The 25,891-nt window shown below is 41.4% G+C and overlaps 1 protein-coding gene across 1 annotated transcript; it reads left to right on the forward strand.

Moving 5' to 3' along the window:
- The first annotated feature begins 1,215 nt into the window (after positions 1–1,215).
- arhgap42a (Rho GTPase activating protein 42a) lies at positions 1,216–25,817 on the forward strand. Its single transcript, XM_080436365.1, has 24 exons — positions 1,216–1,639; positions 3,415–3,510; positions 3,725–3,786; positions 7,741–7,812; positions 9,534–9,635; positions 10,055–10,165; positions 12,078–12,182; positions 12,705–12,834; positions 14,157–14,257; positions 14,932–15,041; positions 15,455–15,533; positions 16,020–16,059; positions 16,284–16,346; positions 16,567–16,641; positions 16,996–17,080; positions 17,171–17,229; positions 18,355–18,460; positions 18,555–18,714; positions 19,231–19,381; positions 20,769–21,449; positions 22,397–22,553; positions 23,133–23,198; positions 24,046–24,125; positions 24,416–25,817. Exons 1-24 carry the CDS (start codon positions 1,486–1,488, stop codon positions 24,502–24,504), a joined length of 2,934 nt encoding a protein of 977 aa, XP_080292491.1. The 5' UTR covers positions 1,216–1,485; the 3' UTR covers positions 24,505–25,817.
- The last annotated feature ends 74 nt before the right edge of the window (positions 25,818–25,891 follow it).

Here is a 25,891-nt window from a genome sequence, read left to right on the forward strand (position 1 = left end):
ACACATATATACATATATATACACATATATATAATAATATAAAATAATATGTGTGTATGTATGTATATATGTGTGTGTGTGTGTGTGTGTGTGTGTGTGTGTGTGTATATAGGTGTATATATATATATATATATATATATATATATATATATATATATATATATATATATATCCCATTTGTGTATTTTTGGTTAGAAACGTCTTCTAGGTGTAAAATACATTTTATATATATATATATATATATATATCCTACATATAGATATTAGGCCTGCAAAAAATAAAATTGCTTAAAAATTGCCTGCAATAAAACAAAGTATTAAAAAAATCAACTAACATTGATTCACTAGATTCAGATTAGCTAATGTGTCAGATAAAGGCTGCTGGGGGGAAAATAGAATTATGAAAGTTAGCTAAATGTCCACTGATGATTCCTCCCCTACATAATAGATGTATTTCCTAATAGGCCTACTGGACATAAATCCTCAAATTACTTGGCAAAATACTCTCCCAACGCCAGCAGGAGTCTCCCGTTCCCATAGTAACAAGTAGTGATTGAGAGCCGTAGATAGACAGAGTTGAGTTCGTTGAATGGATTAAAGTTTTCTGTGGCAGGCAGCCATCGACGATAAAACCCACCGATCAGTTTGTTTTTAATACAATCTCTCAAATGTGTAATCTCTCAATGGCGACGTCATGTTATTAGTCCAGGATAAAAGTCACTGAACAAAGTGCGCGTCATGATAATAGCCCAACTCCAGTGTTGCCATGTCCGTTTATTATAAGCGACTTTGGGCTTGTTTTTCTGTAAAGTTGTTTGTAAATATTGATAGTTGTGGTTTGTAAAGTGTAGTTGCTTATTTGGGCTTGTTTCCTAATGTTGTTTAAACCAGTGGTTCTCAACCATTTTCATGTCAAGGACCCCAAATTAATATGTATTTGTGGATCCAACCTTCTGGAAATATTTTGTGCCAGAGACCCCCATACAAGATTTTGTGAATTTGAAAATATTCCCAAAATGTCATTTTTTTCCCCAAGAATTTTCTTTGAAAATAGCCGATCTATCTGAGCTTGTAGATCAGGTTTAAAGAGTGCTCATGTGGCTTCTTTTGGGCTTGTTTCCCTGGAATTGGTTGCTTATATCTCTCACAGAATCTGGCAACTCTGTCCAACTCTCTGTATCCACGCCTCTGGCTGTGATCCACACAGTCTGGACTGTCCGGAAGTTCTGTGGGAAAACTGAGAAGAGCATGAAAGAAGAAAAAAGAAAAGAAAAAAAAAGAAAAGAACAGAAGGAGTTGGAAGAAAGTTTACTCTTAATAATCTTCTCCGAGCACTGAAATAAAAGTTCTCCTCTTTGTACCTCATTCATTGCCGAGGATTTTTACACAGAAACACGGTCTGAATGAAGTTAAAGTGCAGTGGATTTTTTACAGAACACGGTCTGAATTAAGTTAAAGTGCAGAGGATCATAATATTCATTTAGCGATGGGTCTCCCGACGCTGGAGTTTAGTGACTCGTTCCTGGACAGCCCAGAGTTCCGAGACAGACTGCAGTGCCATGAGATAGAGCTGGAACGCACCAACAGATTCATCAAGGACCTCATTAAAGATGGAAACATGCTCATATCTGCCCTGAGAAGTAAGTAGAAAAGGAGAGTCAAATGTCTTTTATTGGGCGTCAAAACAAGTTTGCATAGGGGGTTCTCAACCTTTTCAGGCCGTGACCCCCCCCCCAAAATAATCATATTTGAACTGGGGACCCCCCAAAATAATCATATTTGAACTGGGGACCCCCTAAAATCATATTTGAACTGGGGACCCCCACCCACCCTGATAAGCAGTTGGAATTGTAGGAGTCGAGGCATGGCGGTTCCACAGATACATATTGTGAAAATAGCGTCGAGAGCTTGTAGATCTGCTATTTTCATAATGTTTGCATCTTTCTTATATTATTTGACAATTTGGCCAATGTTTGACCAGTTTTTAAGGTATTATTTGTTGATACATTTTAATGCAGTAATGGTCTTTTTCTTTTCTTTCTTTTTTTTTGTTGAGGTATTAAAAAGGTCTTAAAAGTCCTTGAATTGTCACTTCACTGTCATCTGGGGACCCCCTCAAAATCATGTGGGGACCCCCCTGGGGGTCCCGACCCACAGGTTGAGGAACCACTGGCCTAGAGAACCTTTGATCTCATTGTAGTCCCTGATAATTATCACAGTGTTGGCAAATCAAGGGCATTATGCCGAAAAGGGCAAAGTAAACAAACAGCGTAGTTTGAGACTTTGAGTTTACTGTTACTTGGCCTTGCTATGTGATTTGTTTTATTGTTTGTTGTGTTATTGTATTGCTGTAGCAGCCTGGTAATGGACCATAATAGAACCTTATGACCGTTGAGACATAGTGTAATAATATGCAGTGGCATTTGCAAATAACGGTGGTACTAATGTTGTGGCACTCAAACGGTGTTGCACATAGTTATTACAGTGTCACTTAGTGAAGTATGTCTTCTAGTGCAATTAACATAATCTCCCTGGAATGCCATGAATCGCAAGTTGTCCACAAAGAAGGAAATGTACGTTGCTTTCACAGACCCCCAAATCGAACAAAAACATGATGTAAAACCACAAAATATGCATGTTAAGTTTACTGCTCTCTCAGTTTGAGGTTAAGGTCAGTAGACCATAACACATGGATCCAGATGATGCTATTGTAGCCTACTGTCAACATGGTGGCTTCTTCATCTGATTATTCTACCTCTGACTGTGTAAACCATTGGGTCAGAAAAATGTGTTGTGACTTGAGATGTTCTGAAAGGGAATGAAGAACTACTTTATCATAGGATTATATCATGATGTGCATGTGTGCTGGGCTGTATGAATGCAAATATTTATATGGTCCAAACGTCAATATTCAGTAAGGATTCATATTGTTACTTTTTGTCAAAACATGTTCTAAATTAATAGTTATCTCGTTTTAAGTGTTATTATTTTATAATAAACACAGCAATTGGGGGAAAGTGTCATGGTGGTGTACTGCTAAGATTGACTGCCACTGGATATGAAGTTTTGTGGTGCAATCCCTCTATTATTGGCAATGAGCAAGGCATTGAACCTACACCTGTGTTTAGAAGAGTATCAACTACACAATTCTGACCGCCAAAAAGTTGTGTTGCATACTTGACTTGAAGTACCGGTACTGTAGCCACATTGATGCTGAAATAGAAACAATGCAGTGGTGAGCTTTGTGTGTGGGGAACCTTTTTCTGTGAATGTGAACACCTGCAAATAATGTTTGGCTTACGTGCTTAATTTTTACTCTGTCACATATGTAACACATTGTTAGCTTGTAGATCAGTTCTTGTAAGCAAGTTATACGTACTTAAATCAAGTTTTACTACGTCCTTCTTTCACCCAGGTCTGTCTCTGGCTGTGCAGAGGTTCTCTGAATCTCTGAAAGAGTTCCAGTTTGAGTGCATTGGGGATGCTGAGACTGATGATGAGATGAATATAGGTAATGTGGCAAACATAAAAATCTTAACTTGCTTGGCAATCTATTGAACTGAATGGTTTCTTTTTAACCAGCAGTGGGTTGTTTTTACATTTTCCTTCTTGTGTCATCCTGTTTCTGTCTAGAACTACTGCAGTAAAGCCAAAGGCATTTCCACAGCATTCTTCTATTCTATTCCCTGTTCTACTCTAATGGTCTTGTACATTGTGTGTTGCAGCCCAATCCTTAAAGGAATTTTCTCAGCTTCTGAGCACTATGGAAGAGGAAAGAAGACGATTGGTAATGTTTGTTTGTTTTGCTCATATATCTGTATGTTTGTGTGGATATTTATAAAGAGGTGTAACCGGCAGCTAGCTGGATAGTGCATCAAACACATAATCACAGCGTCCCTGGTTCATCTGGCCAGAGACCAGGGTTGCATATTATCATTACCCCTCTGTGCCCTCAACTTCCTGTCTCTACACTTGTGTAAATGAAAATGAAAACAAAAGCAACAAATCCAAAAATTTATCAATAAAAAATGGCATGATCCTTTTAAGGTTTAGTTGAGGTAAAGATGAGAGTTACTATCAGGGTAGAAATTGAACTATAAGGGTCAATCTTTACACTCAGATTTAAATTAAAAAATCACTTCACAGTGTCCAATTAAATGGGTGCTGGATAAAAAAAAGAACCTTGTACATTATATCGACACATCAAATTAAGAGGATTTTATTTAATGCAATGGTGTGACGTTTTGAGAAACAAGCTCTTCCTCAGACTGGATTAATACTGTATTTATGACATTGTCAGAATGGTTTGGAACATACCATTATTTTTCTTCCTTCCTTGTTGGCCAGGTAAACTTCTCAATTAGTGCGTGTACTTTACACTGTGTACCGTGAGTGTGAATGTTCGAATCGCATAAGATAAGATAAACCTTTAATCATCCCCGGAGGGAAATTCGGGTGTCATAGCAGCAACAGCAGTGAGAATGAAACACAGGAGAGGTACAGGTAAGAAAAAAAGACTCAAGAACCAAACCAAAATTAATAAGAATACAAATAAATCCACAGCCTTTCAACAATGAGGGTGGGGGTGGTCAGATGGAGCAGGGGTGCCCACCACTGCGGAGACTAGGGGTTTAAATCATCTGCGGTGCCTCTGGCTTGCCCGGGTGTTCCAACAAACACATTTGGCAAGAGGGAAGCTGGATGGGGGACGGCGATCTTTGTCGCCGCATTAGTGACTGCTACAAGTTGCTCAAGGGTGCCTGTGAGCAGGGGCATTGAACTATGAGGAATAGGGTGTTCCTCCGCACTCACTATGTCCTGGTGAAAGTCCTCACTGGCAGGCAATGTGCAAACTATCAACAATGGATATGTGCACACACAGTCTATCAACAGTGTATTATGTGAAATAATTGGATGTTAAAGACGCTGCTGCAGGTGAAATACATGACTCTCACTTCAGTCTATGCTATAACTACAGTGTCTATCATTTTACAAATGACAAAATTCCAGGCCTGGTTGCAGCAATAACAAATATGAGCATAGCTAAATTGTCTTGTAAATTCAGCTGATTAGATGCAAAAATGTTCCTTCTCGCAGGCAGCTAGTCTTAAATGAACAATGTTGAACTTCAATTCAATACCAGCTTGAATGAAGGGAGAGGCCATAGCTGAGTGGTTAGTGAGACCGCCTAGGGAGCCAGAGGCCCTGGTTGCCCCAGGTACGATTCCAGGCCAGGCCAGCAAATGTGTCGATGAAATGAAATTTGTCCCTGAGCAAGACTCTTAACCCCTAATTGCTCACAGGCCCTCATTGGAAACAAGACCGCAAGGACTTTCATGAACGGACCTGTTAAAGGAATTATCCTTATCCTTAGATGATCATCAAGGTCTTTCTTTGCTCTTTCCTCTAAAGTTCAGTTCTTGAAAATTCATCATTTGTGATGTGCACTATGACACGGTCGTATGACAAAGTACAGTTTAAAACAACAGAACAGAACAGCTGTTGTCCACTATTGTCAATTGGGCAATTAGATGTAAAGTGATGTCGTGACAGTGTGGAATAAGGTTCTATATTCCCCGTTAGATATGTCCTTGCCATCTTGTGTATTAGGCTGTGTGTCGTCTTCACGTGAAGTTGTTATTTGTCTTGCTCCTTGTAATATGTCCCAGCAGTGTGTCAATATTCCAGGATGCTGGTATTTCTTGTACTTCTTGTTATGAGTACAGCTTGGCTCTGTGGCCTGGGCCTCTTATCTAGTAAGTGTATAAATATGGTCCTATCCCTGCTGTTAGACAGAACTACTTGACCTATGATCTGTGTGTATCATGTATCAGAACTACTTGACCTATGATATGTGTGTATCATGTATTTCTCACATGAGCTCATGAAACAAACTTCTATCTTAGAAGTACTTAGTACTCAGGTGTCTCCGACTCCATTTGCCTCAACATCCTGAGTGATCCAGAATTCCTCGACAATAGTTATGGACCAATCATGGATATTCCATATCAGTATGTCTTGATATATCCATGTTTACTCTAGTCTAGTTAATTACTTAAATACATTTAAACAATGTAAATATGTTTGTTATGTCTTTTGTTAACTGAAATCAGAATGACCTCCATCATCTTGGATGAAGCTAACAGGAAAGAAACAGAGAGACATACTGCCCAAATTCTTCCTTTTTATCAACATAGCGCCTTAGTATTGTATTTCTTATCTGTATTGAAATGGGGTGTATGCAATTCTTTTGGATAAATAAATGTGTTTAAACCATTCAAACAGTTTGGGGATCAGAATCGCAGGGGCCTATGGGGTGACAGGACCCTTGCTTTCTTCAGTCTCTGAAAGCTTCCTTGGTTGATAGATCATTTTTTTCATTTGACAACTAGCCAGGTACAGTGTGCCCATTGGACCCGGTATCCCAAGTGGCCCCCCTACAACAGGCCTCACCTATGCAAATGAAGAAACCTAGTGAAACATGTGTGCTCCATAGGGCATTCACAGAATAGTCGAATATTCGAATATTCGAATATCAAACCGACTATTCGACTATCAAACCACTATTCGACTATTCAAAAAAAAAAAAAAAAAAGCATTTTTTTTTTTTTTTTTTTAGTGGCTTTTCTAGAGCAGACATGCAGCTGTGAGCTCTGGTGTGACGTCAACTCGCATTCCTTGAGTCGAGTTATCAATAATAAATTTTTTAATTTTTTATAATCAAATCGAATAATCGAATATTCGAATACTTTTGGGTCGAATAATTCGAATACCATAAATCACTATTCGTTAATGCCCTAGTGCTCCATAGTGAATTAGATTTAAAGACCCCAACTCAACCAGAGGACTTTGTGTACTGTAGAAGTGTCTGGAATCTGGCCCTGAGTATGTGCGTGCGCGCTCGTGTGTGTGTGTGTGTTATTGCAAGCCTGTACTGTGTGTGTGTGTGTGTGTGTGTGTGTGTGTGTGTGTGTGTGTGTGTGTGTGTGTGTGTGTGTGTGTGTGTGTGTGTGTGTGTGTGTGTGTGTGTGTGTGTGTGTGTGTGTGCGCGCGCACATGCACGTGCATGCATGTGCACTAGGGTGGTATAAGAGACGTGCGTGTGCATGGACTGGTTGCAGTGAAAGCATGTGGAACCTATTCTGCCAATTCCCCTGTGAGACTTAGGGCCCAGTCTGGCATGGGAAAGACTATAAAAGGAGCCTGTGTGTGTTTGCCTCCAGTCTCTCTCTCTCTCTCCTCCTCTCTCTTCCTCTCTTTCTCTCTCCGTCACTCTCCTCCCCTCTCTTCCTCCTCCCCTCTCTTCCTCTTCCTCCTCCCCTCTCTTCCTCCTTCCCTCCCTCCATCTCTCCCTCTCTTTCCCTCTCCCTGTCCTCTTCTCCCCCTTCTCTCACTCACTTGTTCCCTTTTCGTTGAGCTTAACGAAGGTTGTGCATGTGGGGAATTATTAAGCCCGATTTATCCATAGTTGGCCGGCGTGTTGCGTGATGAAAATAGCTGATCTACAAGCTCACACTGCGTTGTGATGCGACAAGATGTGTAAATCTTGTAAAACTTGTAAATAGGCTATTTTTTTCAGCATGTGACACCTCTGCGCAGTGCGCAACCAAGTATACATTAAGCATTAATCTTTAGTCAGACAGTCAGTTAGACAGTTGAAGTGTCTAATGTCATATTAATACTGTACCTAGAGAGTGTACGTGGTGAATAAACCTGATCCTGACTCAGACTGTCTCCCCAGATCCAAAATGCGGATGATGTACTGATCTCACCCCTGGAGAGGTTCCGTAAGGAGCAGATAGGAGCCGTCAAGGTATGTGTTGTGTTGCTTTATGTGTGCCATTTAGCTGAAAAGATATACTTCAGTCAGAATCATAATCGCTTTGTCACCAAGAATTATTTTAACCCATTAAATCCGTGTCATTTTAGATTTTATTCTTTGGCTATTTAAAAATAGCAGATATACAAGCTTATAGCGTGTCACTTCGTGCCGCACTATGAGCTTGTAGATCTGCTATAAATCTTGAAAATGTGTGTAAATCTTTGAATATATATATTTGTTAAAGCGAAAATTTTGTACTCAAATGTTTGCTTCTGGTGGTCCCTGGAACAAAATATTTTGAGATGGGGGGGGGGGGGGGGGGCGGCCAAATCCATGAAAAGGTCAGAGATTCGAGAACCACTGATATAGCAACATACGTTTGACTTCATTATAATTTCACGTGAAATATTTCAAAAGGAATAAAACATTATGTTAAAAGTACTTCTGTGGCCTACTGGCAGTGTGCACAGGAAATGTGCCCCTGATCGGTCCGGTGGTTTTCGAGATTAGCTCCGGACACACTCACTCACTCACAGACACACACACACACACACACACACACACACACACACACAGGTTTACACAAGAACCACTCCATACTTGAGCCATGGACATACATTTGAATGAAATAAATGTAATATATTAGATGGATGGGTTTTTATTTTTGTCATTGGACAATAATAATGTAACAAATATATTCTGGTGACATCAATGAAGAAGCAACAGTCTCCACTGAAGCCGTGTGGCCAGTCAAATAAGTGTGCTTGAGCCGGACTCTGAACTGTCAAGAGCCCAGCTTGCTCATAAATCCTCATAAATAAAAGATATGTGTGTCATCATCTCGTCTGTAGGGAACACTCTGTGAAGTAGTCATCAGCTCGTCCCTGCTCTGCGTGCTGTGCAGGGTTTGGCCCGCTAGTCATTCTTCCACACAGTGGTCAGAGAGTCCAGTTTGGCCGTCAGACACGCGATGGGTCACACTCCCGTGTCAGTTACAAGGTCATGGGAACGGACATGATCTGAGCGAACTGCAGAGAGAGATACTGTAAACATACAATGTGGTGTCTGGTTTCAGCAGCTGTCCCACATGTTATGGTTCAATCCATCCTTCTCGTTAAGAGATATAAAAAATAGAAGCAAGTATTCGATGAACAGAATTGGGCACGATTATGTGCGGCTGATGGAGGAGCTTTGCTTTACTTCCTGATGATACATGATACTGGTGGAATGCCTCCTTAGTCCATAGAATGTAACACAGGGGTGTGTGTGAGAAATATGCTCTTAACACACACACACACACACACACACAGGCACGCACACAAGTGTGTGCACACACACAAATTATTATTTTTCCATAAAATGGCCAAGAATTGGGTCATTATGTTTTCTGAGCTTTAGCTCTTGAAAAGACTTGCAGGTTAGCATATTTTCCTGTTTACTTTGGCAGCATCCCATCATTTAAATCACTCTTAAATTTCCTTACGTTTCCATTTTTCTGTCCTAGTACAGTACATTGTATCTCAGTCCTTTAGAATATGTCAATTTTCTTATATTGTGAGAAATAAATGTGAAATATATTTGTTTCTATAAAGATTAAGACTTTATAAATCCTGTGACCTTTTGGCCACGGCATAAAAAAAAGGACAATTTCCGTACACATCTATATATTTGCTAACGCTAATTTCCCTATTTCTCAACCATTTCTACTGTAGGAGGGAAAGAAGCAGTTTGACAAGGAGACAGAGAAGTACTACTCTGTGTTGGAGAAACACCTCAGCCTGTCGTCCAAAAAGAAAGAGTCGCAACTGCAGGAGGTATACACCACAAAGACAATTTCTAGATTACCATGATGATAGGGTTGGGATCCGGGAACCTTAGAGACTGGATCCAACGTCAAGGAACCGGAATCGGTTCCGGAACCGGTTTTATCACACTGTCAGAGCTTCACGTCTGTAACGTCTGTTACACAATTATAATACCAGTGGTTCTCAAAATGTAACTCCAAGGACGTAACTCTGAGACCTGTAAGGGTCCAATTGGTTCCATTTGTACACTCAGAGTTACAGACCTGTAAGGCTCCATTTGGAACCCCCTATAGGAATCGTTAAGGAATCGGATCGTTAAGAGGGAGTCGTTACGGAACCGGTATCGTTAAAATCCTAAAGGATCCCAACCCTAGATGATAATGCTTCCTCAGATTGAACTATATTCAGCTTTTTATGTGCATTTGCAGGCAGATTCTCAAATGGGTAAAGACCGGCAGGTGTTTTACGATGCATCGCTGCAGTATGTCTTCAAGATCCAGGAAGTGCAGGAGAGGAAGAAGTTTGAGTTTGTGGAGCCGGTGAGTCACACAAAATTTTCCAACCCGATCGCCAGAGGAAACGTTGTCATTGAACATTTTTCAAATTCCGTGCATAGACAACTGGAAAACCTGAAAATCCGTGCATAGCCGCCTCGCATCTCCCCCATTGTGACTAAACCATTTCGGAGGCACACAGTCTCAAGGGAACTGTCGCCACGTAAGGGACCACCGAGTGAGCTAAAGCGAGCGAGTTGCCGTCACGAACGTTGCGACGTTCCCTTGAGCCTACTCAGCGCCGTTTGAGTTACGTACCGATAGGCACAGAATCGTACATTTTGTTGTGGGGACTGCTCTGCTTCCGGGTTTTTCCGGGTTGCAACTGGTTACGCCCACCGTAGGGCATTCACCGAATAGTCGAATATTCGAATATTCGAATATCAAACCGACTATTCGACTATCAAACCACTTTTTTTTTTAGTGGCTTTTCTACAGCAGACACGCAGCTGTGAGCTCTGGTGTGACGTCAACTCGCATTCCTTGAGTCGAGTCATCAATGCCATTGAAAAAAAAAATATATATTTTTTATAATCAAATCGATTAATCGAATATTTGAATACTTATAGGTCGAATAATTCGAATGCTAAAAATCACTATTCGTGAATGCCCTAGCACCGTGGGACTCGCCGTACATATGCACGGATTTTCGGGGTTTCTAGGCGACTATGCACGGAATGACGTGCACTGGATCCGTGCAATGTATACTAAATTCTTGGAGATCATGCTGAAATTTTCATATCCATCTAGGGCAGTGATTCTCAACCTTTCTAATAAAGAACCCCCAATTTGATATACATTTTTATCTCTCCCAATCTAAGAACATTTTATTTGTTCTGATTTGGTGTGTCATTTGGTCCAAAAGTCCTCTCTATGTACTGTAGGTACATATAGGTAAACTATGATTACAGAATGGCGTGGGGGGTGGGGGTCCAGAGTGAAGATTTAGTATTAGTCATTTAACTGGCGTACCGCACCATACATCTCTGTCACCCCTATTGTTACTGAGAAATATTTCTTTATTACATTTGAATTATTATTCAAATGTAGCTGACATCTTTAGACCCAAGAATGTATTGCAATGTATTTAGATTAAGTGTGGCTAGATTTATTATGTTTCAGAGAGCAACCCATATTGAAAAGAAATGTAAGTTTCTGTGTGGGTTGCTTTCTGTCACCGAGCCTTGGCCTATAGGAGAGAGAATGACTGATGCTTTGAGACTGCAAGATTGTATCACAGAAAAATGCAATGGAAAACTCCCCTTCTATGCATGTAAACAGCCTAATGAAGCAGTAAGCATTGTATGTACATTAATGAACGCGTACTGTCAAATATCATCACTGAGAGACAGGCACACACACACACACGCACACACACACAAGCTCAAACACATACCGTCCAACGATAATGATATTTACATGATACATATCAGTTGAGCCCACTTCCTGCTCCCTCACTGGCACTTCCTGTGTGGGGATCTCCTCCGCCTAAAGCGTAATTTATGCGGCACCGCACGACGGTGTCACGCGCCGAAAATAGCAGACCTGCAAGCTCACAACGCGTCGCTTCCGTGACACGTTGTGAGCTTGCAGGTCGGCTATTTTCGACTTGCGACACCGCCGTGCGACGAAGTATGTATCGGGCTTTAGAAAGGGAGTGAGAGAGACAGAATCGTTGTCGTTAAGTAAACAACAACGGCAGCAGACAGACACACACCGCTTACCAGCAAACCAAACCAAAGGACAACGCTTAAGGAGGCTTACAGTGTGTAGCATTTTCATTTCATTTTTAAATTTAACGTGTTTTGCGTGAATTAGAACCGTTCACTTTGAGAATTTCCTGTGACTACCGCCCTCCCTCTCCTACTTCATCACATTTGTCACTGTGTTCTTCCAGCTGTTAGCGTTCCTACAGGGGCTGTTCACGTTCTACCATGAGGGCTACGAGCTGGCCAGCGAGTTTGAACCGTACAAGCAGCAGCTGCAGTTCAACCTACAGAATGTAAGTTTGCATCTGCCATTCAGTACAAGCTGACCAAACTCTCTGTTAATAGTCAGAGATAGATACTATTAAATAACCAATATAAAATATATCGCTGCTGTCGGGCTGAAACCAGCTAACTTGCATTTTTTTCCATAAATCAGTACACCCTTTACGTCTGTGTGTTGGTAAAAAAAATATTGAGCCAATGAAAAGTATTAAAAAGCGCTTCTGACAAAACCAGCTAACATTGGATCCTCAAACTTTCTCCTAAACCAGCTGACTCCACCAAAGGGGGGTGGAATTAGCTGGTTTTGCTGACTCCAGGCTCCACCCCCATTCAGCTGTTCTTATCAATGATAAACAAAACCTCCTAACTCCACTTTTTGATTTTTTTTTTTTCATTTCCTGAAAAATTAACATTTTGGAGTTAGCTGGTTTCTGCCCGACAGCAGAGATATTGAATATATTAAGTGGTGTGTGTGTGTGTGTGTGTGTGTGTGTGTGTGTCTGTGTGTGTGTGTGTGTGTGTTCTGTGTTTAGACACGTAATAACTTTGAGAGCACCCGTGCAGAAGTTGAGCGACTAATGAAGAGGATCCGTTCTGCAGAAGCGGACTTCAAAGCCCCCGGCTCCTTCACCATGGAGGGATATCTGTACATACAGGAGAAACGTAAGAAAACCACTACTCCCAGTATCCACACATGTTTGAGCACTAGGCCATCATTAGTGTGTCCAACTCTTAGACAATCATGTGATTAACACATTCCATGCCAGAGTTTAATCTCATAATGTACTCACCAGTGCCAGCGTTTTATTGTTGTTTTTTTGTTTTTTTCATGTCGCCACAGACCTCGCTAAATAAGTTAAAAGTGCGCGTTCATTTGGTTCTAAACACACAGCGGATCTGTGAGAAACGGCCAGCGAAAACAGTTTCCAAATGCGAGCCGCCATCTTGAAGATACAGCCGATCAACGCTAAACAGTGATCAGCGAGGAGAAAAACAACAACCGAGAAAATCAAGTTTTAAACAGGATCCCAGACAGGAAGCGGATACGATCGAAAAAACCGGAACCCGAATAATTCTGTTTCCGACCGGAAACCGGAAATGGATAAAAAAAAATCGGAAAGTGCACCTGGGGCAATTTCAATGGGAATCGGCGGTTCGCGTAGATCTACGCGACTGGCACGCTGCGGCTTTAAATAGGTTCGCGTAGATCTACGCGACTGGCATGCAATGTGTTAACTGTCCTCACTGACGCACGTCATGCTAAGTCAAAAACAAGATTCCTTCGATTTTGACATTTGTTAATAATATTATTATTTAGTTTGTTTGATGACAAAACTGAGCACTGACAACACTAGGCCTACTCTCCTACAGAAAGACGAAATCAAATGCAACATGACGTGACGCTAGCTATGGGTGCCGGGAGGCGGCCGCATGTGTAATGAAAGATGCAGTAGTTTTTAAGCCTGAGAATTGACGATTTCTAGGCAGCCCTTTATTGTCTTACTCTTTGGATAAATTTGTACCGTGTCACAGTCAGTTGATGCTTCATAATCATTATGAGTAAAATCGCTGGAGTTGTTTTTTTGTTTTGGAACGCAGTTCTTATATGAACTTATGTATATAAAAAAAAAGTCTATGGGATTTAAAAACACTTCTGTGACTCGGGGGCCGTGGTTTTTGACATCAGGCTTCAGTACTCTATAGAGGTTGATGGCTGGGTGGTTAACCACACTGCACCCAGCAAATGTGAATGTTTGAAGTTTTGGTACCAGGCTTAGCAGTCAGGGACACACACAGCGTTATAATTACCACTAGTTTCCACCAGTTGAACACACACACACACACACACACACACACACACACTCATACATACATTATTTTTCGGCATGAATATGCATCTCTTTAATGCATATAGTACTACAGAGAGAAAATATGAATAAAGCAATGATTCACAGCACACTCTTTGGTTTTGTCATGTTATTCAGGTCCGCTGGGCTGTGCCTGGACAAGATACTACTGCACCTATGAGAAAAGCTCTAAGATGTTTACTATGGGCAACACAGAAACCAGACCATCCAGCAGACAGGTGAGATGGTACCAAAAAAGATATATATACCTGTATACTGTATATATGTTACAGTATGATTGGAAAACCAGTCAAATTGAAAAAGGAATGCTTGTTTTCTTCTTCGAGTTCACCTCCCGTGCTCCCCTCCGTAAAAAAAAAGAAATGACGTCTCTGAGGTACCGAGACTAGGCGGGGGGGTGATTTACGATTCTGTCGCTATCAGGACATAACTCGGCGGGCTGAGTCGGCTGAAGGTGACTTCGCAACGTTCGGCACGGCGACTCGCTTGCCTAAGCTCGCCCGGCTCAAGTCCCCTTCAGACAGTGTATCTCTGTCTGTGAAAACAAGTGCAATCTGATCATACTGTGACATGTATATACACACTACATTTATTTATTCATTTTTCTTTTTAAATTTTTTTTCTTTTTCCAACGAGAAAACTAAAAGTAATCGAAAAATGACAGTCCCCTCATTGAAGTTGAATCGGCTTATATAAGCGTGTCTGCGGTCCCTGGCACAAAACATTTTCAGATGGGGGTCTGCGGCCAAATACATGTCAATTTGGGGGCCCCTTGGCACGAAAAAGTTTGAGAACTACTGATTTAGAAGGCATTTGTAGAACCAGGTTAACAGAACGGAGTGGTGGGTGGGGGTCCAGAGATGTTCATGTTGTAGCTGTGTGTTGTTAACAGAATGGCGTGGTGGGTGGGGGTCCAGAGATGTTCAAGCTGCGCTCGTGTGTCCGGAGGAAGACTGACTCCATCGACAAACGCTTCTGCTTTGACATCGAGGTGGTTGAGAGGTAGGTGAGAGGTGGAAGGATGCGTGTGCTGTACTGTCCTGAAGTACAGAGAGTAAGAGTAATGCTGCGTTCACCGTCACAATTATTACATCATCGTCTAATCGCAATTATTTTTCCATAAACGTCATAATCGTTTCCATTTTCCAATAAAAAAAAAAAGCAGAAATGGCAGAAATAACTAAAATGATGTGCAGTATCGCGTTAAAACTTTGCAATCCACATTGGAGCCAAGATTGAGATCCACATTGGAGCCACGGCGTTCCCATGTGGATCCTGAGATCCATCCACATGATTCGATTCTTAAAATGTTCATGGATAAATTGACCCTTAATCCAAATAGAAGCCATCTTTTGAATGGGTCATTTGACAGCTGTAGATGTGTGGTGTGTGAATCTTGTTGCTGTGTGTTGCAGACATGGAGTCATCACCCTTCAGGCTCTCTCTGAGTCCAACAGACGCTTGTGGCTGGAGGCCATGGATGGAAAAGAGCCCGTATGTCATAAACTTTCATATCAGTATCTGCCTTCTGATTATGGCGTCGCTCTGTAGGAGGCCATCTAGACAGGCACTGATCACTGCCAAATGTTTTGTGCAGGCCATGGAAGTACCTGAGTGCATTTTGTGTTTTATATATTTAACTTTAACTTTATAATGTAAGTCAATTAGGTCAGATTAGGCTGAAACCTTGCCCAAATGTATAGATACATCATAGACTGGACACATGAAGTCTGAGATCCACATGGGAGCCACGCCATTATTAGACAATTGTCTCTTTCTCTGTTCTATTATTCTGACTTTAAACTTTTTTTTAAAGAAATAAAATGGAATTTTGTCCAATCTGTATGGTAGAGTATGTTAATACGATATAACTTATACAATTGGGGTATTTTGTCTCCCTGCTGATCTACAGTATATGACCCAAAACATTTTACAGTCTATGAAATACCTGATCATTTTTATTATTATTTATTTATTCAGATCTACACTCTACCTGCTCTGCTCAGCAAGAAAGAGGAGAGTAAGTATGCCAATGTTTGAGAACGTGTGCAGTATATTCAGCAAAATGTGATTATTTATAAAATTATAAATGATGTTATTGACTGTGTGTGTGTGTGTGTGTGTGTGTGTGTGTGTGTGTGTGTGTGTGTGTGTGTGTGTGTGTGTGTGTGTGTGTGTGTGTGTGTGTGTGTGTGTGTGTGTGTGTGTGTGTGTGTGTGTGTGTGTGTGTTTGTGTTTCTACAGCGTTTCTCAACCAGGCAGGGTTTAACTTTGTGAAGAGGTGTATAGAACTGGTGGAAACGAGAGGTAATAATCACATTTCATTTATGCCTAGTTTTAAGAAGTATGCCAGTTTTTACTCTTTGCCAAGTTGAACAAATATGTCAGGAGAGATAACAATTAAAATGTGTCAAAATACTTTAAAACATGTATATGTTCCCCTCCTCCATATACTGTCCAAAATATCATTTTGAATTTGAATTTGAAATAATGTATATGTAATTTATTCTTCTCTGGGATGTGACAGGTATTAACACTCTGGGCCTTTACCGCATTGGAGGAGTCAACTCCAAAGTTCAACGGTTGATGTCCACTGTGTTTGGTAAGAAACGGACCTATTACTGCAGCTTTTCTATAAAATCTTCACTCTTTGTGTGGTGGTCTACATTGTAAACACAGTATATTTGTCATATAGATAGAGCATAACAAAATGTTGCACTGTGCTGAATTGAATTGAGCTGCAACACAGTTGGAGTTCAATGGAAGTGGAATTTGAATCAGAATCAGATTGGAATAGAATTTGATTTGGCATGGGCTGGAAATCGGATTTGAATTGAAATGTATGCAATTTAAGGGAATGAAATGTAAACTCTAGTGGCCAGTAGATATTCTACTAGAGGCGTATTCGTATTTAAATGCATAGTGACTGACATACAGTAATTTATTTGTATTGTAGCTACCAGCTCTCCTCCTGACATGGCGCTGGATCCAGACATCTGGGACAACAAGACTATCACCAGTGGACTTAAGAATTACATCAGGTAACATATGCTGTCACACATGAATTCACTCATTCACTCCCTCTCTTAAGTCCTATGTTAATTCACTCACTCTCTCCCTCATCCATTCAGGTGCCTGGCAGAGCCGCTGATGACCTTCAGACTGCACAAAGATTTCATCAAGGCAGCCAGTAAGATTTGTTTTTCCATGTCCGATTGATTTTCTTTATTTCGTCTTTTCAAAATACACAAAAGCCGCCCTGCAGCAATACGTGCATGTAAAACCATGAAGGGTAAAAAAACACAATGAAGCCAAACTGCTTATTTCCATTGTGGGATAAGGGGGTGGGGTACTGGGGCATACAAATAGAAGTTAACCATCTTTTTAAAACCGACTTGAAGACTCTTTCTGTGTCTTATCTTTTACAATAGACAAGAAGCTTATTCCATAAAACTTCAACTGCATAGTGCATACAAAAAAAAGAATTGCCCCAAGATCATTCAAACCTGTCTGGGATTGCATCTGTCTGTCTGCCTCTACTGGTAAATAAAGTAAAAGAATATTTTTGCCATAATGATTTGCTGTGTCAGAAATCCAATACTAACATACTATTTAGTATGCCAAGTTAGTATTTGAGACTTTTTTTGTGTGTCCGAAAGCTTACTACATACTCAGTAGTATGTGAAATGCATACTAGATTCAGGAATTGTTACAGTATTCACTGAATGTCCCACAATGCAATACGACACCATACCAGAATTTACATGGTGGCCGGGCAGCGACCAAACATCTGGCGTAACATCAATTACTCTTCAATGAAACACATCTAGAATGCAGATGTGTTATTTGTTGAAATAGGACATGTACAATAAACACAGCTATACACAATGATGAAACGGGAACATAGAATGTGTAGTACTTAAGCTGACCTCCAGATTCCGTATGGTTTGATACCACATGATTAGTAAGTCCGAAATGAAAGATAATACAGTGTATGCACTCAAAAGTATGTTGAACGTAGGATGTAGCATATAGTATGTGATTTCAGACACTGCCAATATCCTCAGTTCCAGGGTTGGAAGTCTTTCTCTCTTCATTTTAGACCGTAAATACACAATATTTTCGAGCTGCGTTCGCTTCCAGCGTTCGCGCGTCTTACTTGTATAGTATAGTATAGTATAGTATAGTATAGTATAGTATAGTATACAGTTCTTGAAGCCTGACTGCAAGTCATATACAGTATGATGTTATGTCCCGAAAAACAATTGTGGATTTACTCATGTATAATCTGACCGCATGTCTTATCTGGTTTCAGAGTCTGATGATCAGAGGTATCGTGTGAGTGCAATTCACGCTCTTGTCTACAAACTTCCAGAAAAAAACAGAGAAATGTTGGACCTGCTGACCAAACACCTTCTCACGTACGTGCCTCCAAAACAAATCTTATTAAAAAAAATGTCTTTGTGCTAAAAAAAGTGAGCTTGTTTTTATTAATCTATTAATTTTTTTCTCCAGTGTCTCCACTCACAGCAATCAGAATCTGATGACTGTTTCTAACCTGGGAGTGATCTTTGGTCCCACGTTGATGAGATCACAGGAAGAGACAGTGGCAGCCATGATGAACATTAAGTTCCAGAATATTGTGGTAGAGATTCTCATTGAAAACCACATTAAGGTATGTCTACATGACACATACGAGCATATGCGCGCACTAGGGATGGGTATTGGCAAGGATCTCACGATACGATACGTATCACGATACGATTATATCATGATATATTGCGATACGATACATATTGCCATATATTACGATATTATTGCGATATATTGCGATATCAAGATATATTGCGATACGATACATATTGCAATATATTGCGATACGATACATATTGCGATATATTGCGATATATACATATATCACAACTACATATTGTATATATATACACTACATATTGAGTAGCTGCAGATAAGTGACAGGTTTTTCGAATGTTTTTTCATAAAGCCTGTATCTGAATTTCTTTTCCCCCAAAAGAATCGCGATATGACGGCTTGGAGTATCGATACAGTATCGCGAAATAAAATATCGCGATATATCGCGAAATCGATAATATTGCCCATCCCTAGTGCGCACACACACACACACACACACACACACACACACCTTATTCAACTCCATCTCTCTGATTATCAGATCTTTGGTGAAGCCCCGGACCTCTCGGTACCCCTCACTCAGGCCCCGTCATCTCGATCTGCTCCGCGGAGGAACAAGGCCATCTGTCTGTCGTCTGGGAAAAGGAAGGCCCGCCTCTACCCTCCGGCTCTCTGCCTTGCTGACAATGACAGTGAGTCCTAACTGTGCAACATCTCTCTGGTTTGGATTCACACCATAGGGGGCTTGTGTGGTACAGCATACTCACTCTGTCCACTAGATCTGGGTAGGCACTATTCATTGGGCGATTCCAGTTATCTCAGCGATGCCTTCCTGAGCGTTTCTAGATGTCTAGCAGGTTTGATATTTGGCTTTGTTGCCGACTGGACATCATACAGTATGAATGGGGTTAAGACCACTACCCGAGCAGATCTGTGCTACAGCCAATGAGAGCACATTATCAGCCCGGTGGCTACTAAGGGAGGGTCGCTGGACATGACCGCGCCGCTCCTGACCACAACAAAAAATGTATTTTATAATGTATAGTACCGCAATATTACCATCCAGTCCTGGCTCCTGTATAAGCCGGCTGCAATGTTTCCATTGACTTCCAAAAACATTACAAAACAGAATGAGAGAATGGATGAGCGTTTGTGTTTATTTGAGAGAGAGAGAGAGAGAGGGAGAGAGGGGGAGAGAAAAAGACTCTGCTCCGCTGTACCCAGGGGAAATGATGTTCTCCTCTGATTGGATGTAGACATGATATTCATAACTTGCTAAGTAAATCATGACCACACATGGATATCTGGTTTATTGCGGGATGGTGCGTAGCCTATTTAAATAGCTTACCGCCCGCGCCCGTAAGATTTGCGTTGGGACCTGCGGGTACCGCGAGATCCCACTGCCGTTGTAGGGCTCTACTCTCGGCGATGAGTCCTGTCCTGTGAAATATCTTGCAATGTGTGATCCCTTGTCACCGATCAATCGTATAGTGTGAAAACCACAACGATACTATGACAGAAATAGACTTGTCTAGTGTGAAGGGCATAACGATCTGATGACTCCCCGACAACTTTAAAAGTCGTACTGTGTGTGTTCTAAATGGTTGACATATTCGCCTGTCATCAGTTGGCAACGCCTCCACTAGAGTTACCGGGAACATTAACATGAGGCTTAATGTAAACTTCACAGGTCCGTGTCAACAATGACATAATTTGCAATTGAAAAAAATTCAGACACGAGTCACGTCAACACTTTTTTTCAGTTGAGAATAACCCTATTTTATGGTACGACAATCATGTGACAAAGTATTAACTAGCCTTCAAGCTCACTAGTTGACAGAAGAACAACATGTGACACTGGTTTAGGGAGATGCACAATGTGATTCATGATATTCAGGATATCCAATCACCATAGGACTACAGGACAGTTCCCTTCAGATTCTGGATTCAGTCCAGAATCTGGATCAGGCGATATGGTTGCATGCTCACTTTCGTATCAGTCATCACTCAAAATTAAGCATAAATGACCCCATACAACATGTCAGAATGTGACTCATGTTTCATCTCTATCTCCTCCAGGTGACACTTTCAGCAGCAGTCCCAGTACGACTCCAATGGGCAGCCAGGAATCTCTGTCATCCCATTCCTCTGAAAAGAATGGACTGTCCCAGACCTCCCCTCCTCTCTCACCTGCTGCTGTCCCAGACTCCTCTCCCTCAGTCCCCAAGACCACAACTCCTCCTGCGCCATCGTCCTCTTCCTCTTTGTCCCATCCCTCTTCCAATGGGAAAGATTACAAGGGACAGACAGACGGCGTCCTCTCCCCTCAGCTCACACCCTCCCTCCCGCGCACCTCCTCCAACCACTCCCTGAGCCAACACCAGAACTCCTCCGTTCGCTCCTCCACTTCCACCCTACATTCAACACTGGAGAGGAGTCCACCTCCGAAAGGAAGTGCCTCCTCTTTGTCTTCCGCGAAGGAGCCCAGAACGGCCGCCTCTGCCAGAACCTCCTCCCTCACTAGACCCGTACAGAGAACCTCCTCTGTCGGTTCTCTGGAGAACCATCCGTCTGTGGCGGAGCCGAGAGCTGCCGTCGTGGCGGCGGAGGCCAGAGCCGCAAACCATACCTCCTCCGTCCCGTTAAAGGAGCGCAGGGCTGCCTATAGAACTGTGTCGTCCTCCTCTTCATCATCTTCATCCTTGTTTCCCTACCAGCTCTCCGCATCTTCCTCGCTCACATCGCTGCACATCTCGGAAGGTGCGTGTTTCTCGTGCCTGTCACATCACTTTTGTTGACTGGTCAGCAAAGCCAGCTGATTGGTCGAACGCTGTTACGCTGGTAGAGACGTTTCCCAAAATGCACGTCTAAATGTGAATAGTAGTCCTCTTGTTTTCTAATTTTTATTCTTTTACTGCTTTAATACAAAGCTTTTACATCACTACGCATGCATTACTTACCATCATGCTTTTGACGTGCATTTCAAAACCAGGAAGTAAGGGTTGTAGTTTTCACATTCCAAGGACATCACTGGACGTTTGAGCTCAACTTTATTGAGGTTGTGTTCTTCTATGTGTTCTCAACACATAGAAGACTGCTTAGTTGGGCACTCGAGTAGCGCAGCGGTAAAGTTCCTGCCCACCACTGCAGAGACTAGGGGTTTGAATCCATCATGGTGCATCTGGCTTGGCCGGGCATCTATACAAACCAATTGGCAATCTCAGTCGCTGCACTACAGGCACTACAGGTTGGTCAGGGCGCCTGTTCAGTGGGATGTGGACTAAAATGTACCTCCTCCGCAAGCGGTACGTCCTCCCAATGAAACTCACTGTCAGGTGAAAAGAAGCGGCCTTCATGTCACATGTATCAGAGGGGACACGTCGGTTGTCTGTGCGCTCCCTAGGACCAACTGTAGGAGCAGCAGTGACAAAGAGCATTGGCATGACGACTAAATCAGAAAAAGGAAAAACATATTTTTCTTCTAAAGGAACATTAGCCTGCCCAAATAACAAATATAAAGACATAATGTCGTCTTTGCTCTGATGGGTGCTTCAGCGATGTACCTCAGCTGTTCTTCATACCCATAAATAGTCATCATAAAACAACCCTTCCCAAGAATTATTATATATTTTGTAGCATTACATCTTGAAAATGATAGAATGATCCGTGATTACAATGTGGTTCTGATTACTGTTTTCTGTGTCCAGATTACAAGAGCTGTCACGGTTCGGTACAGAGTCTGATGTCACTGGACCATCGCGACACAACGCTCACACGCAAAGCCACACACACACGCAGTGGCTCCGATGTGCTTCCTAAACACAGACCAGTGGGTAGCAATGGCTACCAGAAGCCTGGGTCAATGTAAGTGTCTCACAAGTTAGAGATTTGTATCCGCATGCCATTCTTACAAGATTGTAGATCTGCTATTTTTGAAAATTCGTGACAATTTGTGCAAATCTTTGAATATATATTATTTTTAAGGAAACATTTTTCAACTAAAATCTTTGCTTCTGGGGGTCCCTGGAACAAAATATTTTGAGATGGGGGGTCGGAGGCCAAATACATATAATACCTTGACATGAAAACGTTTGAGCACCACTGATATAGCAACATTTTCTGAAAACTGTTAGGATTTAGAAGACATTTTTAGAATCGGCCTCAGGTCTTAATGGGTTAAGCTCAGTGTTTTGTGCGTGTGTGTGTGTGTGTGTGTGTGTGTGTGTGTGTGTGTGTGTGTGTGTGTGGGTGTGGGTGGGTGGGTGGGTGATTGTGTGTGTGTGTGTGTGTGTGTGTGTGTGTGTGTGTGTGTGTGTGTGTGTGTGTGTGTGTGTGTGTGTGTGTGTGTGTGTGTGTGTGTGTGTGTGTGTGTGTGTGTGTGTGTGTGTGTGTGTGTGTGTGTGTGTGTGTGTGTGTGTGTGTGTGTGAATGCGTGGGTTGCAGGTTGTCATCCAGAGCTACTCTGTGTGACAGTGCAGTATTCTCCTCAGCACTGGATATAAGGGGAAGGTAAGTGAGACCTGCTGTTACATTCATAGTATCTGACATTGGTCTAACACATTTGTGCACAAACTGTGGTTCCTGACCCAAACTCAGGTCATGGGGGGAGATATCTGTTGGGTTGCATTGATTTTGGATACTGCATTGATTTTGTTTTTAAACAACATTTGCTGATAACCATATCGTATGTTGTTCACTGGTATGCTTTACATACATTTATCCTCTTCTCTCAAACCTTTTGCTTATAATCCCGAGTGCACTGATCACTTTGTCTTTTCTGATTGCATAAATGTGTGATCCTTTCTTTGGCTTTTAATTATTAAAAACATGGCTGTAGAATGTCAGCAGACAAACAATTAATTGCCAATTATTTATCTAATTTCTACATTGTGTTGGGTCATTTGTGTTGGGTATTTATGCAATATGCATCATTGCTGAAAAGGTTTGTGCACCCCTGATCTAACATTAGGCTGCAAACCTATCCATTTACACCATGGTAGACTATTTTTACAGCATACTTTAGTTAAGCATAGTTATTTAGCTTCTCTATGGAGCCACGACCCAATATACTAGATTTGTTTCTTCACCCCTATCCAAATGTATTTTCTTGCATGACTCACTCACACTCACAACCCGCGTATAGGCCACGAGCCATCAGTCAAGAAACATTGGACTTGACAAAAAGTATTTTAACAATGCTAAAATACAAAAACAATACAAATACAATTATGACATAACAAAAGAATGAAAGTAATATTCCCCGGAACATTGAGTGATGGAATTGCCCTTGACTTTCCTTATTACTTGTGTCTCTGGCTCACTGTCTGTTTGTATTTTATATTTCTTTGTGTGTCAGGGAAGCGAAGGCCCTGTACTCCTGCGAGGCAGAGCACAGTCATGAACTCAGTTTTCCCCAGGGGGCGCTGTTCTCTAATGGTGGGTATAGCGGCACACGCACATCAACACCTCTGAGCTAAAGTAAACTCAATGTTTGATATCATCGGGAAGCCCTTCCCTTCTGGACATTGTTAACCATAAAGCCTGATTTTATACTTAGTCGTACATCTCTGTCCCGCGTCGGAAATAGCCGATCTACAAGCTCACGGCGACGCGTTGTAAGCATGTAGATCTGCTATTTTTGGGTGTAGGACACCGTCGTAGGGCAGAGTGTAAACTCGGCATGACAGACCTTATAATACCTCAAATGTCTGTGGTTGTGTCTGCAGTGTACGCCTCTGTGGAACCAGGCTGGCTTCAGGCGACGTACGGTGGCAGGACGGGCCTCGTACCCGAAAACTACATCATGTATATCTGAGGACACGAAAGGCTCTGGTACACACATTACTGCAGTGGTGGAAAGTAACTAAGTACATTTACTCAAGTACTGTACTTAAGTACATTTTTTAGGTACTTTTACTTTACTGGAGTATTTCCTACATCTCAGAGGCAAATATTGTACTTTTACTACAATTATTTGAAAACTTTCGTTACTAGTTACTTTGTAGATTTGAATCATTATTATAAAACATACATTAACCACTTCAGCCCTATTTAAACTTTGGCTATTTGAAAATGGTACTTCAAGTATATTTTGATGCCAATACTTTTGTACTTTTACTCAAGTAAATGTTGATTAGCTGACTTTTACTTGTAACAGAGTGTTTCTACATTGCTGTATTGATACTTTTACTCAAGTAAAGAAATGTAGTAATTTTTCCACCACTGCATTACTGTATAACACAAAGATCTCTTTGGTAATCTAGATTGTAGGGGTCTACAGTGCATAGTATACTGTGCTGCTGATCAAAGATATAATATATTTATAGCAAACTTGTGATTGTTATTAATGAACACGTATGTACTGTATGTTCGACTGCTGTAGCTGGGTCTAAATGAGCAAAGACAGGTACATGTACTGTGTATATATATCTTGGACTACTTTGGCTTAGAAGCCAATTAATTAACATGTGGTACTAATCTATCTATACCGATGCCTCTCAACTGGTTTCCCCTACACTGTAAAATCCTGATTGTTAATTTAACTCTCAAAGGGTCTAATAGACCCGTAAGGTATAGACTTTATACTTAAACCACATTAACCCTGGTGTCCCTACAAATATCACAATGGGGAAAAGAATCTTCAAAAATAGCATATCATATATTTCCGTATAATGTCGTACGATGAAGTACAAGGGCTTAAATGGTTGAGGGTTACATTAGCAATAAGGATTTTACCGTGCAGAACCCAAAATGTCCTCCTCTGTGAAGCCACAGCCCAGACTACTGTAGGTACGTTGCCTTTGTAGCGTGACCTTGTCCTTGTGAGAACGACTCACAACCCACGTGTATACAGGAGCCATCAGTTGAGAAACACTGGATAAAGTCATGATTTGGTCTAGTTGTAGCATATGTATAACCAGAGGTTATACTCTTGGTACCCGACTATTATTCCATCCATATACTGTATGTCTGTTTTATCCATTTCCATATAGTCTGTTAGAGCAACATTCTCTATGCCAAGTTTCCAGGCGTCTGGGTTGTGGTTTTCACTACATTTATGTCAATTTAGAGAGAACAGTACACTGTCAAAATCTAGTGTTAAACTCTGAGATGTACAAGTGGAACCACATGGACCCTTACGGGTCCATGTGGTTCCACTTGTACACTCCCAGAGTTAAATTAACACCATAGGTTTTATTGTG

The sequence above is a fragment of the Gymnoscopelus braueri genome (genome assembly GCF_963280865.1).
Source record: "Gymnoscopelus braueri genome assembly, chromosome: 8".
Taxonomy (NCBI): Eukaryota; Metazoa; Chordata; class Actinopteri; order Myctophiformes; family Myctophidae; genus Gymnoscopelus; species Gymnoscopelus braueri.

Excerpts from the sequence above, each read along its gene's own strand:
- arhgap42a (XM_080436365.1), top strand. The coding sequence starts at position 1,486 with ATGGGTCTCCCGACGCTGGAGTTTAGTGACTCGTTCCTGGACAGCCCA. Across the intron at positions 3,511-3,724 it reads TGATGATGAGATGAATATAG|CCCAATCCTTAAAGGAATTT; the intron begins GTAATGTGGCAA and ends TGTGTGTTGCAG. Across the intron at positions 18,715-19,230 it reads TCATTGAAAACCACATTAAG|ATCTTTGGTGAAGCCCCGGA; the intron begins GTATGTCTACAT and ends TCTGATTATCAG.